Source organism: Platichthys flesus, chromosome 24 (genome assembly GCF_949316205.1).
Source record: "Platichthys flesus chromosome 24, fPlaFle2.1, whole genome shotgun sequence".
NCBI lineage: Eukaryota > Metazoa > Chordata > Actinopteri > Pleuronectiformes > Pleuronectidae > Platichthys > Platichthys flesus.
Window position 1 is genome coordinate 5,761,139 of NC_084968.1, and position 19,011 is coordinate 5,780,149.

The 19,011-nt window shown below is 42.4% G+C and overlaps 1 protein-coding gene, 1 long non-coding RNA gene and 2 other non-coding genes across 4 annotated transcripts; 1 reads left to right on the forward strand and 3 right to left on the reverse strand.

The window, feature by feature from the left end:
• The first annotated feature begins 1,095 nt into the window (after positions 1-1,095).
• On the forward strand, positions 1,096-7,123 carry tmem88b (transmembrane protein 88 b). Its single transcript, XM_062383444.1, has 3 exons — positions 1,096-1,592; positions 3,421-3,819; positions 6,305-7,123. Exons 2-3 carry the CDS (start codon positions 3,427-3,429, stop codon positions 6,587-6,589), a joined length of 678 nt encoding a protein of 225 aa, XP_062239428.1. The 5' UTR covers positions 1,096-1,592; positions 3,421-3,426; the 3' UTR covers positions 6,590-7,123.
• LOC133949535 (uncharacterized) lies at positions 3,644-6,402 on the reverse strand. The gene is made up of 3 exons (XR_009920153.1): positions 6,266-6,402; positions 4,467-4,588; positions 3,644-3,814 (listed from the first exon to the last, which is right to left on the reverse strand). It is a non-coding gene; the product is annotated as an uncharacterized LOC133949535 (long non-coding RNA).
• Positions 7,124-7,902: 779 nt separating the features above from the next.
• LOC133950356 (U1 spliceosomal RNA) lies at positions 7,903-8,066 on the reverse strand. Its single transcript, XR_009920244.1, has one exon. It is a non-coding gene; the product is annotated as a U1 spliceosomal RNA (small nuclear RNA).
• A 2,861-nt stretch (positions 8,067-10,927) lies between these two features.
• LOC133950367 (U1 spliceosomal RNA) lies at positions 10,928-11,091 on the reverse strand. The gene has a single exon (XR_009920255.1). It is a non-coding gene; the product is annotated as a U1 spliceosomal RNA (small nuclear RNA).
• Between the last annotated feature and the right edge of the window lie 7,920 nt (positions 11,092-19,011).

Consider the following 19,011-nt stretch of genomic DNA (forward strand, 5'->3'; position numbering starts at 1 on the left):
TCAAATGTTTCTGGCTTCTTGAGTGTGCTATTTTCAGACTGATTAATGGAATTTCTTCAACTTCAACTCAAAGATAAAGTGATTATGTTTCAGTGTCCTTTATAGGAATCTGAATAAAAAAGTGGTTTGAAATATATACACAGAACTGCACTTGTTTGGCGGATAAGTGCAGCAATTCTAGGTTTACAACACTTAAAATCTGTAAAATGTTGGAGAGGTAATTAGGATGTTAACACAACCTTAGCCTTACCTCTCAGAAAAAAGGGTATTGAAAACAGATTTCTCTGTTAGGGGATATCACTTTCACACCACAAGTGGAGGAGGAGCTAAAATAAAGAAGAGTGCTAAAGGTAGATTAAATTAATGTCATAGACTGCTTCTTTTGAGATCGCCATAGCCAGGATGAATAATCTCTGGTCTCACAAATAGTAAAAAGGTAGAATATCTTCGACAAGGTGCCAGGTACCGGTTTAGTTAAAAAATGTGTTCTGAAGAGGGTTTGAACATTGCTCATTTTTTTTGGTAGCTCTTATCACCATGAAAACAGTTGAACTAAGTTTATACAGTTATTTTAAATTGAGTCATATTACATTTGTTCTGTTTGAATATTGGCAAAGTGTTAAATGAATAAGCTCAACTTTTGGACACATACAACCACCAGAATAAATCTGCTATATTTTGATATTCCAGATAATTAATATCTGGGTCACGTCATTATGGCCTGAAACAAAGCTTAACCTACTATTTTTCTCAGCACAGTGCTATCTTTTCTCCGCTACTCTTAACACACACACTGTCTGTCTCTGCTGCCCTTCCCCCTCGTTTTCTGCTCTCCTGCACCTCAACTTATCAGGCAAGCCGCCTCACCCTGACCCCCAACATGCAACACCCAGCCCCCACTGCAACAGGCACAGGGTAAAGGGGGGGTGGGGGGTATAACTTGTCTTGGATGTGACTGGTGGAATCCATGTGCTGAGAGGAGTTTTTGGAGAAAGGCAGGGGGGGCTGATAAGCCTTGTGGGTGGAGAGAAAGTGGGATGGATAAAGGGAGCGTGGGAGGAGGGAGGGAAAGAGAGAGAGCACTGTGGACACAATTTGATGGAGGGGGGTAAAAAGAGGAGGGTAGACAGAGAAGTTTGACATACTTAAGACAAAGGCCACAGAATTTGCAAGTAGAACTGTTGTCAGTAGACAGGAAGGGGCATCTACGTGCTGCGACTTCATCACCGGAGAAGAGGAATTTGATGCTGCATGTGGAAAAAAAATAGACACTATCAGTTCCACTGACAACTCTGGATAGTGGCGAGAAGAAGCAGCAGGAGAGCAGACTGTGGGAAGCCAACATACCAGCATACCACCCCTAAGAAGATAAGGCTGCAAAAACACTCTTAACTTCACAGAAGGAAAGGAGGGAAAAGTAACCCTGTTTCTGCTGAGGCAGAGGAGTCAAGAGTTTGAAGAATAAAAGGAAAAGTACGAGAGCTTTATTGAAGTGTAAGAGGAAAACCGAAGTGGTCTCAAGAAGAAGTAAGAAAAGCAGCAACAACCTGGAGGAGGAACAGCAAGAGGTCCACCGGGCCCTACAACACAATGTGAGTACAAGAGCTGCTGCATCACTCACATTTAAATATTTTTCTGACTGAATAAGCCATAAGAGCTTATGTACTTCTGATGTTCACCATGAATGAAAAACTGCTCTGTAGTTATTACACAAGGTGAAAACACAAAAAGCCGAAAGGCTTATTTCGAAAGAGAAACTTTGAATTAATTACTGCAGCTGCTTTGTCCCAGACAACAGGGCTTATCAACGATGGACCAATAGGCAATCTATTATCCGAGCAAAATAACACTATAACTGGCTGATCATGTACATGACGGAATGCATACCATTACAGACGAATTTAGAATCAATATGTTTTAGGTGACCACATACCACCATGTTGCAACAATATTCACCTCATTGCACCCTTCCGCCTTCAAAATTGCTTAATGTGCATCAAATTAAGCAATTTGATCCACCTCAATATGAACAGTGAGTAAAATGGGTGGAGCACCTGAATTTATTTTCAGTAGGGGTCCCAATGAGTCATCTATCACACTTAGACTTTTCCTGCTGGTCTTTCCTGTGTGACCTTCCACCTCACAATAACACTTTGGACAACAATGGGAGATGCACAAAAATAAACAACATTAAACCACCCAGGGCAGCATTATAAATGATGTATTTATCGTCACTGCCAATATCCAGTGAGTTTAAACCGTTAATAAGTTACTCAGAGATGTCCCCTGTCTGGCTGGGGCACCACTGTCTCCTGACCTTTGAGAAGTGAGGATATCCTGTCCCAATCACAGCTGTGTACCACATTCAGACCAAAGTGAATGGAATTTGAAATTAGCAACCATAAAAGTGTAATAACACAAGCAGAGAGAATGTTAACTGATAAAACAAGCGGTCAGTTAAGAAGCTAGGGCTGTGCCATAGTCCCATTATGTTTTGAATACTTTATTGTTATGAGGCCAATACATATAGATGAAATGATATAGCAGTTTTGTCATTCATCCCACATCATGCACACACTGCGGGCACACAGGGGCAATTTGTGGTTCAGTATCTTGCCCAAGGGCACTTTTGGCATTAGAAACAGGGAAGACTGATATCGAACTGCCAACCTTCTGGGTTATGGACGACCTGCTCTACCTCTTGAGCAACAGCCATCCCCTGTTAAGTGTTTCCATAACATGGCAGAAAAACCATTTAGGTTTTTGGAGAAAATAAAATGAAAATTGTTGAACACATAATTTCTTCCTCAATTAGCATGATATAACCATTTTGTTTTACAGTAAAGAACAGACAAACAAACACTAATCTATTAAATTGATGTATCAAGGCATTACAATTTCTGCATCATATAACTATAATTAATTTTATTCTAATGAGAGCAAAGGTGCTGCTCGAACTTTAAAATCATCTGTACCTAATTTAATATGCTGGTACGACAACGCAAACAAATATTGCATATGTAGGCAACACCCATTCGAACACAAACAGACTGATGTCACATAGCTTTCATCTCTCTTCTGCATTATCTACATAAAGCTATTATTTGCCCCTATCTGACGAATCAGATCTGATAATCTTCACCTCCCAGACGACATCACACAGGGCAGATAAAAACTCTCAGTGAACTTGAAGCCTTTGAAGGGTCAAATTTGTTTGGGTTCAAAAGTGCTGCCACAGTCACACTATGATCCATTTTCTTCAGATGTGTTTTCTCCAAATAGTCAAACACACTCATCTGGATTGATCACATAGTTTCTACACATTTGCTCTGTTTACCTTGTTCAGAATTTGATTAATTAAAATAGTACAAATGTCCATCTCTTATCACTGATGCATTAACTGTGTCTTCCTGCCCACAGTTCACTATGAGTATGAGTGATACTCTAGAAAAGGGGGCCCACCATCAGACCTTGGACCTGTCAGAGGAACTGCCGCCTCATCACCACCATCATCACACCAACCACCACCACCACCTGCACCACTCTAACTCTCTGGCCTCCACCACTGCTGTGGGTGGAGGCAGAGAAACACCTTCACGTGTGGTCGTACCTCCTCCATATTCTGCAGCAGATGGTGGGGGCAGTGAAGCTCCTCTGGAGTTAAGGGGGTCCCTGGACTGCTGGGCCTGCTCCGTACTGGTAACAGCTCAGAATCTGCTGATTGCTGCGATCAATGCCTGCCTCGCTGGAGTGGTGTTTGGCACTGTCCTGACGCCAGCCATCGTCATGGTGGTGTTTGGCTTCCTTTGCCACTCTACAGTAAGTAAGGGGAGGACAGGGGAGAGGGTTGATGAGGGTGTGTGAGCAGTCTATGCATGTCAAAGGTTTTTGATTTTTAATTTTAGTGTAGATGTCCTTATTCTGTAAGACTCTGCCTCAGACTCGACTAAAACTGACCAGTTAGACTTGCTTTCAGAAAATACTGAAAAAAGCCTTAATTTAACTAGCAGCGAAGGCAATATACAGCATCATCCAAAAGACATTCAAAAGCAGCACAGTGCTCTTTACTGAGAGGGAGAGTTAGTTAGACTAAATGCTAACGCATACACTTGCTCCATCTAAACAAATGATGAGTGGAATGAAGAGATAGCCATATCCATCTTTTTATGATAGACATGAAAGTCTTAATCTCACAACTTTGATCCAAAGGTTAGGGGCAAGGGGTCAGGCGTCTAGGGAGCCACGTTTTTAAGACTGCTAGGTAGGTAGTTAGCCTGGGATTAAAGAGCTAGGAAATATGAAAGTACATAGATGTGTGTGATAAGAACATGAGAAAAATATACTGTATGTAGTAAACCAACTAAATGTACATGTAAACAAACCAAACTACTGCTCCTCTGAGCAAGTAAGCTTTATACTGGACTAACCCAAGAAGTCATAATGGTTAAGAGAATTTTAATGCATACCAATGGCATTTCTGTTGGCTGAGGACCTCCTTAATGACCGAAGAGATCAGGATTCTCTCTGTTCTCCTGCTCTCACAGTTAGACCTCATGTGACAGCAGCTTAGAGGGGGATTAACCAGGACCTGGGAGCATCGAGAAAAGGGGGAGAAATCCAAAGGAGAAAAATAGGGTGAGAAGAAGTTGAGAAAGAAACAAGGCTTAAGTATTTCATGATCTTTATCTTGAGCAGGCTACACTTTCAACATATGTGAGGAACTTAAGTAAAGAAACCCACACAACACAACACTCCATAAGCAAAAACACTGCTATGGCCTCTTACTTTAGAAACCTGGCTCAGCTCTAGAGCCACACACGAGGCCTCACCAAGAACAAAAAAACATGGGCATACTTGTGTGAGTCTGATCTATTACAACTTCTACCCTTCAAAGCTGCCCTTTACTCTCATTTTACCCTGTATTTTCTCTAAGCCATGTACTACAGTTTAAACCATCTCTTACTTGCTTACTCTGTCCCTCAATTCACCTCAAGCTGGTATTTCTCTCTGGCCAGCTCTGCATGTATTAGGACAGCATACAGATTTCTGTAAACTTATAATTATTCTAAACTAACTTAATTTTCTAAATATTTATGATCAAACCATCACTTTGGCCTACCTTTTTGAATATTGATATTATTGAGCTGGGATTTTCTGAGATACTGAGAGATTACTTTAATAAATACTCTTCTCCCTCCAGAGCTCGCTCAATCCTGAAAACCTTTTTACTCCCTGCATTTTCCTTATGCATTAAAATGTTCACTTCATCCTTCATGGGGCGATAAGATGAACCAGGCCTGCTGTCTCCCATTCCTCCCTCACACTCAAATACTGACCCCTTCACCTCTTCCCCCCCCCGGTGCTGCTCAGCAACAAGTACTCTGACGGTGCTTTAAATTATACTGATCAGCAGCTTTGAATCTACTTGACAGAGTGATGGAAATGATGCTGATTTTAAACAAGTTGCTAAAATAATATTTCTTGACAAAAGTTATGTTTAGTGTGCTACAGATTTAGATCATTCATATGTGAGAAAGACTCAACCATCTGGTGTCTGTCCACACTTCATACACACATACCACACAGTGCACATCATCCCCTTTCTTTATCCGTTATTCCCAGCACTTATCACAAGTATTGAAATATTTGATGATCTCATAATGAAAACGTAACAAAAAAATTCTGCACATTTCAAAATGTCTAATTGAAATATTGTGAACCTTGAGTGACATGATAAATTTGAATAATGTATTACTGAAACAAAATATTTATCCTGTAGAAGTACACAAAGACCATCTCTAGCCTGCATTACTGCTTTCAAATGTCTGTATTATAATGTCTATAATGTTATAATTTAGAAGTTCTCTCTCAAAGTTGGGGTTTCATTGTTGCACCATCATATTGTGTATGCTGCTGTAGCTTCATTAAGACACAGAGTTCCTGCCACTTGTGGGCTGAGTTACTAGGAAGGTGCACCTGATCTTCAACCTCACGCTGAAGCGAAATATAAAATTCCAAATACAAGCTGATAAAACATTTCAAATCACGAAAACACTTGTGATTTAATTTGATATATGGATGAGTAAAATTTATTTCAGTGAGCAAGATATTTACTAGCAGAATGGAGGATGAAACTGTAAGTGTGAATGTGTGCAACTATGAGAGTGGAGCATTCTTGAGAATGTATTAGTGTCAGTGAAGCTGCCCTGGTCAAATAAAGGTTTAAAGAGTTTGACATGGGTGATACACTGACCAAATCAACAACCTTTTGCCGTGTCATTATGTCCTTCTGTTGTCTTTATAGGTCCGCCCTCATGGGACAACCCCCTACTGCTCCGACCTGCTGACTGACGGAGGCTGTGTGGCTTTACTGGTGGTGGGCTTCCTCTTGGTGACCCCTCTGCTGGTCTTGGCACTGGCTGCATACTGTCGCCTGGCCCGACACCTCCAGCTGGGCCTCTGCTTCATCCCGTACAGCCGGGCCGTGTACAAGAACCTGCCAGCCACACGACACCGCGGCCTGTGCACCGGCTGCTGCGGTGGCCAAGATGGAGCTGAGAGTAGTGGGAAGGGAAAAGTGTGGGTGTGAGAAATGGCAGTGAAAGATGAAAAAGACCATTAGATGAAGAATATGCAGGGACTGAACATAAGGACAGGGTGAGGGAGGGGGGTTGTAGGGGATGAGTAGAAAAAGCAGGAGATAACCAATTAAACATTCTGGACGACAGGTTACATCGTTATAATTACTATTAACTCACTCCCATAATTAGACATTATTTACAGAGCTAAAATATAGAGTGTAATAGCCATTTCAAAATTTCAAGACAAAATAAATGGGTTATATTTAAAGGAAAATATTCAAAGGTGCGTCACAAATCTGACTGTCAAGGTAACACAGAGAGCTATGCACTTAATTTGTCATGATAAAATAATAATGCATCTCATCAGACCTGCATGAATGAACAAAAATAATAGAAAAATGGATGTATTGACACTTAACATTACTGTATCATCACATGCATTTTATTATGAAACTGTGTCGAGTGTAGTGTTGTGTAAAGCAAACTATGACTGCAATTTCTTGTATTATTTACTTGCTTTTTAAATAAAGTTTTTGGATTCAGCTGGGGTCTGTCCTATAGTAGAATGGGTTGGGTCTACTTCTGGGGAAAGGGAGGGGTTATCTAAGACTTTTCAGATTGACCTCAGTACCAGCCAACACCATTGTTGGCATCGTGACTACAAACGTAAAAAAAAACTCACATTTCTGAGTGGCACGCAAACTACACAGCTTTTCTACACAGATGCTTTTTTCAGAAAATATCCCTGGAGAAAATTGGGTTTGAAACACATGAGTCTGAGCAGATTCTTATTGCGCACTCAAGTGGCAAAAGAATTACAGATGAGAATAAAACACTTTTCCCATTAAAATCAACATGTAAAGAATTAGGTACATTTTGGCTGATACAAAGTTCTGGTACAGCTAGACACACATACATTATAAGCCTGAGGTATCATTTTGACATCATTCAAAGACTCAATTTTTATGAGTTATGAACATTTGGTCAAAAAGTATTTTTTTATTGTTCCCGCTGATTTGACAGTTGATCTTTGTTAGCGAGGCAGGTAAAAGTACAAAGAACTAAATCCCTAGAGTCAGAGGTGTTGAAGACAGACGGGCATTGAAATAAACACTTAGACATTCCATCGTCACGTGAAATAATATTTATTTCTCAATTGAATGGTGAATAATTTGCATCAGAGAAATAAACTTATCATTTTCTTTCATAGGCCATATATTTTGATAGCAGCTATGTAATACAGGACTATGTTCAATAGAATCTGCGATAAACTCGGAACACTAACTTACATTAATTTGTATTTATTGTTAAACATGTAAATCAGGGGAGAGCGCGAACGCAGTCCCCCACTACCAGAAATTATGCAATCGAGATTCCCACATTTGGGGAATTCGCAGGGGTCAATACAGCCGAAGTGCAATGGCTATACCTCGCCCTGGGTGAACCACCTTCTTGATCATGGTGTCTCCCTTGCCAGGTAAGTATGAGTTGTACACGTTTCGTGGAGCCAACTGATACAGCCAAACACTACTCCCACTGATGGTTGCACAAAAATAAGCAACATGGTAAACATCGATGATCGCACCGTTTAGATGTCAAGAGTCAGTGGTAGAAACGAAACTAAAAAATATTTAAAAAAATTAAACGTTTGAGTTGAGTGTTTAGTGCTTTCATTTTCTCTCCCACAATGCTTTGCTGTATTGTGGAACAGTATCCAAAAGTGTGAGACCATTTCCCCTCTCAAGTGAAGGAGGAAGTGGTCTCAGAATTTTGAACTGCACTGTACGCGTCACGCCACTACCGGAAACACTGTTTTCACATAAACCACTTCGTTCAGTGTCAGTGTGATCGAATATAGAAACTCCACTTTTAATAACTACAACAGAAATAGCGGTGACGTTTCCAGTGGCAGTTTTACTTTAACCCGTCTACTATAGGAGAAACAACGTAAAGTGACGTAACCTAAGACAACACAACAGAAACCGTGGCGCCTGCTGGTGGATGCACACAGTCATTACACAATTATTGAGAAGCGTGGAAGTCAAAATATTGTACAAATCCGCAGAGGTTTTAAAACAAGACTCGTTCATTTCATTTTCTATTATTCTGATGTACAAGAAGGGAAATGTCGACCCACCGACTATCCACCCATGTTCTCCTCTAAATGAGACTTTAATTCGCCGTCATCAACTATTAGGAGTTAAATAATGGCAAAAGAACATTACACAGCAGTTTCAACGCCAGCTACGAGATGCTAGGCTACAGCTAGCTCCCCGTTGCAGTAGTTCCGGTTTGACAGAGCGGATCGTCAATTAACGTCAATTAACGTAAAAACTCGTGTTTCCCTCGTCTTCAACCCTAACGACTTCAACACAACACGTAAACCGACACGAGTTAGCATAGTTTCACAGTCAATAAATGTTTCTGGAGGTTGTTCCTCTCACCTGAGAGTTGAGCGTCGACTTGCGCCATTTAAAACATTCCTTAAAAAAAAAACACATATACAGATGATTTGCAAATTACGTACAGGTGCGCAGAGCGGGTGGTGAAAAATTACCCGGATGCAGATTCAACAACATACGTTCACAACAACAAAAACACTAATAAATAAAAATGATAATATACACACACGGTATTACCTGTAAGGAGAATAGATGGAAAGATAAGATAATTCAAACGACATGTCTTTTGTTGAAACTGAGGTAACTAAATTAATGGGTAAACATAGTTGGTGAATTCAAATGTCAGGCAGCGTTCCCCCACTGATGCTGCTCAGCAACAAGTACTCTGACTGTGATTTGATTTAAACTGGTCAGCAGCTTTGAAACTACTTGGTAGAACGATGGAAATGATCCTGTTTTTAAACAAGTTGCTAAAACAGTTTTTATATCGTGACAAAAGTTATGTTTAGTGTGCTACAGATTTAGATCATTCATATGTGAGACAGAGTCACGACAACCTTCTGGTGTCGTCATCTCCTGTCTTTATCTGTTAATCCCTGCACTTCACACAAGTATTGAAATGTTTGATGCTCTCTATATGAATACACGGATGAAAAAAATAATTTCAGTGAGCAAAATATTTACTAGCAGAATTGAGGATTAAACTGTTAGTGTGAATGAGTGCTACTGTGCGATTGGAGACTCATGAAATTGTATTTGGTGTCAGTGAAGCTGCCCTGGTCAAATAAGGGTTAAAAGAGGTTGACATGGGTGACAGACTGACAGACTGACCTCATCAACAACCTTTAGCCGTGTCATTATGTCCTTCTGTTGTCTTTATAGGTCCGACCTCATGGGACAACCCCCTACTGCTCCGACCTGCTGACTGACGGGGGCTGTGTGGCTTTACTGGTGGTGGGCTTCCTCTTGGTGACCCCTCTACTGGTCTTGGCACTGGCTGAATACTGTCGCCTGGCCCGACAACTCCAACCGGGCCTGAGCTTCATCCCGTACAGCCGGGCCGTGTACAAGAACCTGCCAGCCACACTACACCGCGGCCTGTGCACCGGCTGCTGCGGGGGCTGAGATAGAGCTGAGAGTAGTGGGAAAGGAAAAGTGTGGGTGTGAGAAAATGGCAGAGAAAGATTAAAAAGACCATTAGAATATGCAGGGACTGAACATAAGGACAGGGTGAGGGAGGGGGGTTGTAGGGGATGAGTAGAAAAAGCAAGATAAAATAAACTAAACAATGTGGAAGAAAAGTTATATTGATATAATTGCTATTAACTCACTGAGTGTAATAGCTATTCAAAAATTGGAGTTTTGAACAGTTTGTCAAGGAGAATTTTGTTTTATTGCTCTGGTTGATCTGACAGATGATCTTTGTTAGTGAGGCAGGTAAAAGTACAAAGAATAAGATCACAGGAGTCAAAATTGTTGAATAATACACACAGGCATTGAAATAAACACAAACATACTCCATCTTCACATGAAATAATATTACTTTCTCAAATACATCCGAACAATACTTTGTATTACAAAAGTAAACTTATACAATTTATTTTGTGAGCCACTGTTAGTAACTATAATCACTGATTGAATTTTTTATTTAAATGGGAGATGCAGACACCACAGTAACCTCATGTAAAGCTACATCTATGTTTTAATACTAAAACCTCTGAATGTGCACTCACTATCAGTAATAGCTTCAAATTCATGCCATTCATGGTGTCAGAATAATTATATATATTAGCTCCCCTGTAAATACCTTCATAATATCATGTATGATCTTCTTGTTAAAAAGGTAGATGCTTTGGAAGCTTTGACTAACTTTCAATACAGAATCTGTAAAGACTCGAGTACTTGCGATTACTTCAATTCCATTTTATCTTTGAACATTTCAATCAGGGGAGAGCGCGAACGCAGTCCCCCACTACCAGAAATTATGCAATCGAGATTCCCACATTTGGGGAATTCGCAGGGGTCAATACAGCCGAAGTGCAATGGTTATACCTCGCCCTGGGTGAACCACCTTCTTGATCATGGTATCTCCCTTGCCAGGTAAGTATGAGTTGTACACGTTTCGTGGAGCCATCCGCTTCAGCCACACACTACTCCCACTGATGGTTGCACGGAAATAAGCAAAGTGGTACAAATCGATGATCGAACCGCTTCGATATCAAGAGTCAGTGGAAAGAATACAAATAAAAAACATTCAAAACTTAACGTTTGATTTGAGAGTTTAGTGATTTCATTTTCTCTCCCACAATAATTTGCTGTACGTGGAACAGTATGGTCCAAAAGTGTGGGACCACTTCTCTGTTCAAGTGAAGGATGAAGTGGTCTCAGAATTGTGGACGGCGCGCTGTACGCGTCACGTGGTACGCAGCTTCTGGAAACACTGTTTTCACATAAACTACTTCGTTCAGTAGCACCATAAATTATCTAATATAGAAACTCTACTTTTAATAACTACAAGATAAATAGTGGTGACGTTTCCAAGGACGGTTTTACTTTAACACGTCTACTACAAGAGAAACAACGTAAAGTGACTTCATCTCCATGACAACACAGCAGCAGCTGTGTCCCCATCTGGTGGATGCACACAGTCATGACCAATATTTAGAAGTGTGAAAGTCAAAATGTAGAAAAATATAGTGTATTAGCTATTTTAAAATTTCTAGAACAAAATAGAGTACATTTATTGAAAATACCCAAATGTGCATCACAAAATACGACACTCACGGCAACACAAAGAGCTACTGATTTGGTAAACTTAGTAAAAAAAAATAGGAAAAAGGTGGTATGGACACTTAACATTACTGTATCATCACATGCAATTGATTGTGAAACTGTGTAAAGCAAACTGTGACTTCAATTTCCTTGTATTATTTACTTTTTTATATAATAAAGTTGGATTCAGCTGGGGTATGTCCTGAAGTAGAATGGGGTTGGTCTACTTCTAGGAAAAGGGAGGGGTTATTTAAAAGTTTTCAGATTGACCTCAGTACCAGCCAACACCATTGTTGGCATTTTGACTACAGTCTTAAAAAAGAAACCTCACATTTCTGAATGGCACGAAAACTACACAGCTTTTCTACACAGCCACTTTTGTCAGAAAATGTCCCTGGAGAAAAATAGGGTCTGGAACATAATTGGAATTTCAAAAATGATTGTAGGTGCAGCCACACAAGACTGAGCAGATACATCTTCTTATTGCACGCTCAAGTTGTAGATGAGTGGAATTACAGATGAGAATAAAACACATTTCCCTTTAAAATCTACATGTAAAGAATTAGGTACATTTTGGCTGATGCAAAGTTCCAATACAGCTGGACACACAAATATTATTAGACTGAGGTTTCCTTTTGACATCATTCAAAAACTCAATTTTTATGAGTTGTGAACACTTGGTCAAAAGGTATCTTTTATTGCTCTGCCTGATTTGACAGTTGACCTTTGTTAGTGAAGCAGGTAAAAGTACAAAGACCTAAATCCCTGGTGGACAAAGTGTTGAAGACAGACAGGCATTGAAATAAACACGTAGACGTTCCATCCTCAAATGAAATAGTATTTATTTCTCAATTGAATGGTGAATACTTTGCATCGAGAAATAAACTCAGCATTTTCTTTCATGTCCACTATATTTTGAGAGCAGCTGTGTAATACATGAGTATGTGCACCAGAAACTGGGAAAGACTCGCACAGTTTCCCTACATTAATATTACTTTATTTTTCAACATTCAAATCAGGGGAGAGCGCGAACGCAGTCCCCCACTACCAGAAATTATGCAATCGAGATTCCCACATTTGGGGAATACGTGAGAGCCAGGCGAGTGCATAGCCGTTGGAAGTGTAGACAACGGCGGCTCGAGGTCTACCCTTGTCTACACTTGCCGGCCGCTCATTGGCCAGGAGTCTACACTCTCCTCCGAAGTGTAGACAATGGCGGCCTCCCATTGGCGCGGAGTCTACAGTTCCCTAGAGCCCTCCCCCTCCCCGACGTTCGCACTTGACGCTCTCCGCGAATTCAGCGGCGATGGAAACAGGTAAAAAGTCACCACCGTTTCGCAAAGTGGCGCATGACAACCTAACGTCTGCACCCCAACCTCAGCAATCAATAGCGGCAGCGGCAGCGGCAGCGACAGCGACGGTCACCACGGCAGCAGGACTCCAGCCCCAGCCCCAGCCCGTGTTCCTGCCACTCCGTAGACCAGCTCTTCCCCCCCAGCTGCTGCCGCCGCCTGTTTTCCTGCCGCCTCCCGTACTGCCACAAGCCAGATCTACTCTGTACAAGTGGAAAAAAACAGAGCTGGGCGCTACACGGCCCTAGAGCACAGTACAAAAGCACACATGCGCACTTTGTGGCCAGTCCACTCAAGGACACATAAAATACAGGAAAAAAAACATACTGTCAGCAATCCAAATTATCCACATCCAAAGGGCTCACTGGAAAGACTTTTGTAAATATCACAGACTTCCATATGGCAGTGGACGAGCTTCTGGCCTCTCAGTCCCAGGACCCTTAGAGCAGCGCTCGAATGCTCTGACACTGGGCTCTTTGTATATATTTTATATATTAATATTTGACAGACACAATCATTCGTTTTGTATTATATTTCACTATGCACCTTATTTCTCACTGTTTGCATTTTATATTTTAGAGGTGTGTCACGGTTTGAAGGAGGGAGATGGACCCAGGATGCAGAGGTTATAACAAAAGGGGATTTCATATACAAAAACAAAACAAGAACACTAACAAAAGAAACACTGGCGACAAGGCGCACGAAGGACAAGGAACGAGGAAGCAGGAGAAGCTGGTCGAGACAGCAGGAACAGACAAACCATTTCTCACGACGTGGGGAGAAAACAACTAGTGCAACCCGACAAAGGGCTTGGAGGACACAGAGGCTTAAATAGACACAAGAGGGAAGGCAGGAGCAATTAACCACAGGAGAAACACATGAGGACTGGGAAGACAATCACCGAAAGGAAGTGAAGATAGAAACCACACACAAGGGACAGATACAACAAAATAAAACAGGAAACAGAAAATACACAGATGAGACTGAAATTAACAAACTAAAGTGACAGAACACCACAAGGTGTTTTTACTGTTGTGCTTGCTGTGTTCTTTGTATATATTTAGCAGATGCAATCATTCTTTTTCCAGTTCATGGCATATCTTTATGCACCTTCTTGGAAACTACTTACTAATTACTTCCTTAATTTGCAAATCAAAAATGTCACAACTCATCAAAATCTTACCTCTGTCACAGGCATAATAATTCTCTTGCACTACGAGCTTGATGCCTTTTACATTGATCTCCAGGACAAGGCTTTATATTCTATAATGTATATTTAATCTTTATCTTGGTTGTCATTGCTGTTTTAGATTTATATTTTAAGCTAATATTACAATTATTTATGTTTTTTTAACACCTGTGTTTATAAACCTGTGACAACCTATTTTATTATTGAAAATGTGAGTTATTAAAAAAACAAAAATTGCACTCCAATAAACCTCTCTGACCTTTATTTTCATACAACAATTAACAGAATATAAAAAATCATAAACATGACAAGATAAGACAGTCAATTCCTCATCCAGAACATTCCCCTATTACAGTAGCAACAAACATAAAGGTGATAAGCTGTTCTTAAGCTCTGCTAAGGCACTTTTGATCCACACCAGTGATAGCTTTCCATACAGGTTGTTTTGCCTTTTTTAAACCTTTCAATGTGGAGCTTGCATGAGGGTAAAGGTTAAACTACTTTGTTTGTGTGGTGTTCAGAAAACAATATGGCTTTGAACACCACAAAAACAAAGTAAATCTGTATCATGCAGGATACAGATATTACAAAAGACAGGCAATTACACAGTATAATTGCAACCATAATTCTAAGTGAGTATACAGAAGATATGTACATATATACAGGTTTAATAAATAATATACAATATAAATATGAAAACAGATACAGACAGTCGATACAAATACAGCTCACCAGTCACACACAGTCATGATCAGATTCTGCCAATAGAGGGAGGTGTTTGATTGACAGGTGTCCGGTAAACTATCATGGTTTCAGGCTTCAAATTTCTTTTTCTTCTACATTAATGACAATGATTTGCTCAGGGGTTTGCACATCGCCACGGTCCATCGCCCATTTGGGACGTGAGAGCCAGGCGAGTGCATAGCCGTTGGAAGTGTAGACAACGGCGGCCGCCCATTGGCTCGGAGTCTACCCTTGTCTACACTTGCCGGCCGCTCATTGGCCAGGAGTCTACACTCTCCTCCGAAGTGTACACAATGGGGGCCTCCCATTGGCGCGGAGTCTACAGTTCCCTAGAGCCCTCCCCCTCCCCGACGTTCGCACTTTACGCTCTCCGCGAATTCAGCGGCGATGGAAAAAGGTAAAAAGTCACCAACGTTTCACCCCGTAAGAGTCGCATTCCTACTAATATTACTAACTAATATGTTCGGCTTGTGCTTCTCGTTCCCACCGAGTGCTTTTCATTCATCATATCTGTCGTACCTAGCTTATTAATGTATTTTTAATAAGCTAAATAATTTTTGATATTATTTTCTTCCCACTCACTGCGGAGGCTACTTTGCCCTAATACAACCAGCCTCGTTCGCTTCATGTCAACAACTTAGCCATACAAAACTATGTTTTTTAATGTAAGTTTATTAAATGACTTTTTCCGTGAATGAACTTGATTATCTTTGGGTTTATTCATATGTTAATGTGCTGCCGACGGCCATTCGGCCTCATTTACATAGCCAAACTCCGATGTCCGCCAGCGAGCGGAGTATGGCCTACTCTCGAGACATTTTGCTTAGTTACTGTTAAAAAGTATATCTATAAATGTAGGTTGAAAGTGTCCCCGTTAATGTACTACTATCGTATATTGATTCAACGTTACGGTCGATCCGCAAATCAGTGCCCCGACGCCGGCCAACCCTGTCTGTTCAAATTTGACCCATATTTGTCATTCATTTCTCTTATAAAGCTATCATACCTACCTTGACTTAAACTTGCCAATATTACATCAATTTGTAGCCCACTCGTATATTTATGAATCAGAAGATGACATAGCCATAGCAGCCCTCAAAAAAAGGCCAAGAAAAAATACTATAGTGTTGTTGTTGTTGCGCCAATGAATGTAAAGAAAAACATGGGCTACATTTTGACGTTGATATTTTGTTTCTATGAACTTTAATAGGCAACACATTAGCTGTATTTGAGGATGGATTCCGAAGCAGCGACCCATTCAGCAGGTTAGTTTATAACATGCATGTTTTGTCTGTATGGTTATAACATGCATACTTCCATTGTCTATACATTATGTATAGCCAGCAGAATAAACTGCCCAGTGCGTGAAAACACTTGTTATGTTATTATGTCATCATTTACAAATATAGTATGAAATGAATGCCTGGGGAAAAAGTCCCAAAACACTTTAAACACTTTGGTGAATATTTGTTCAGGTACAGCCAGCAGCAGCAGACCGTCTGCGGACCCATTGCTGCCCGTGCTGCCCATTCTGGACCCCACTGTGCCCCTGGACAGGCAGCAATGTGTCCTGAAGGCAACCAAGGAGGCCAGGGCCTTTCACAGGCCCAAAGGCTTCCAAGCCAGCGCCGGTCCCAAGGACCTTCAGACGGCTTGTGATGAAGGTAATAAATCTGAATTATTATCCCAGTAGCACGATGGGCATATGAACCATACATATCACTTTACACCTGACCTGACCTGTGTGCTAGAGCTTATAAACTGAATTAGTTAAGAATAACCATTCCAAGAGCCCTTCCTCCGTGTGCAGACAGCCATCAACAGCCTGAAGGGAGCAGCTGGGCTGGATGAGAACCAGGTCCCTCTGTTTAAGGACGCTGCAGCCATCGACCGGGTCCGGGAGAACCAGCAGAAGCACCTGGAGTGCATTCAGGATCCCCCAGGGAGAGACATGTACACTGTCATGAAGGTCGTCACCCGCAACAGTGTGCGCATGCCATACTATACCACCGTGAGAGGAAGCAACAGCCTGGAGGGGATCCACTTCTTCCTGCCCCGGATGATCCCAGGGCCCCACTGTGCTGCCGTCCCCTTCCAGGTATACCTCCTCAGTGGCATCGCACGCTGGAACTCTGACCGGGAGTCAGGCAGCGTTAAAGGCCAGAAGGGCAGAAAAAAATCGAGTGTACATGTCTCCCCTGATAGATCGGCTTAACAAGCGGTGCCAAGACCTGTTTGGCGAGGTGGAGGAGATCAACTTCAGGCCTCCAGTTCCTGCTGGTGACAAGCGCATTGGGCTGGAGTACCTCTTTGCTCAATCTTCCCAGCCCTTCAGCGCTTCTGAGCATTACGCTCAAACTAGAGAAACGCTTCAGACTGTGGAGGATGAAGACGATGAAGAGGAGGTTGCTGCCGACACAGAGGAGTCCACGGAAGATGATGTGGGCTACGCCACAGACGCTGAGAGCGACGACCTGGCTCCGCTGAAGAGGAATCTGGTTCTCACAGACCAGGTGGTGGCTTCGGAGCACGACCCATGTGTGGAGGATGTGTGCGGCCCCAATCATCTCCCTGGGTACCAGCATGTGGAAGAGCTGAGCAGCATTCTCGTTGAAATTGCGTTGGAGGAGGGAAAGCTTGCTCTTAGTGACTCTACAAGAGAGAGAGTAGTCAGCGCCTGGAACAAGCTTGACCTCCACGACCGCAGCATCCAACAATTTGACAGCCTCTACTCTGCACGCTGGGGGAACGCTCTGTTTGGCCGCACCAACGGAGATCCGGCCGAGGCCTCTTTGGTGCAGAAGCTGAAGTTTAACAAGCGCTTCTCTCCCGCCCACCTGTTTGACTCCAGGAAGAACCGGCTGATGTACTGCATCATTAAACAGCTCTGGCTTCACCCGGACTGCAGGAAAAAGGCTTGCGGCTCCCCTCTCAAGTACCAGATCACCACACTCTACCAGCGGGTGCAACAGAGAGTGACCGTGGATGACGCTGAACTCAGCAAACTAGGGATTCCCATCCTGAAAATGAACAACAAATCTGTTGCTGAGTTCATAAGGAGACAGGAAGCCTTCTCAGCCACAAACGTGACGGATCGAGGTTTGTCTATCCTCCAGCGTCCGCAGAGCATCACCAGCACCAGCCTACCTCCCGCTGCAGAGCTCCCGGATGAGAGCCCGCACACCAGCCGACCTCAAGTGCAGTATGAGGTCACTCCATCTCTGGCTGGCACGCGGAAGCGCAAAGTGCCGCATGACAACCTAACGTCTGCACCCCAACCTCAGCAATCAATAGCGGCAGCGGCAGCGGAAGCGACAGCGACGGTCACCACGGCAGCAGGACTCCAGCCCCAGCCCGTGTTCGGGGAGAGCGTGGCCTAGGGGATAGAGCGGGTGCTCTGCAACAAGAAGGTTGCCGGTTCGAATCCCACTCTATCCCATCTGCATGCCTAAGTGTCCTTGGCAAGATACTGAACCCCTAGATCGCCCCTCATAAAAAATGATGAGTGTTCTAAAAAATGTAAGTCGCTTTGGATAAAAGCGTCAGCTAAATGACATGTAATGTGTTCCTGCCACTCCGTAGACCAGCTCTTCCCCCCCAGCTGCTGCCGCCGCCTGTTTTCCTGCCGCCTCCCGCACTGCCACAAGCCAGATCTACTCTGTACAAGAGGAAAAAAACAGAGCTGGGCTCTACACGGCCCCAGAGCACAGTACAAAAGCACACATGCGCACTTTGTGGCCAGTCCACTCAAGGACACATAAAATACAGGAAAAAAACATACTGTCAGCAATCCAAATAATCCACATCCAAAGGGCTCACTGGAAAGACTTTTGTAAATATCACAGACTTCCATATGGCAGTGGACGAGCTTCTGGCCTCTCAGTCCCAGGCCCCTTAGAGCAGCGCTCGAATGCTCTGACACTGGGCTCTTTGTATATATTATACATACAAATGTTTCGTATTATATTTCA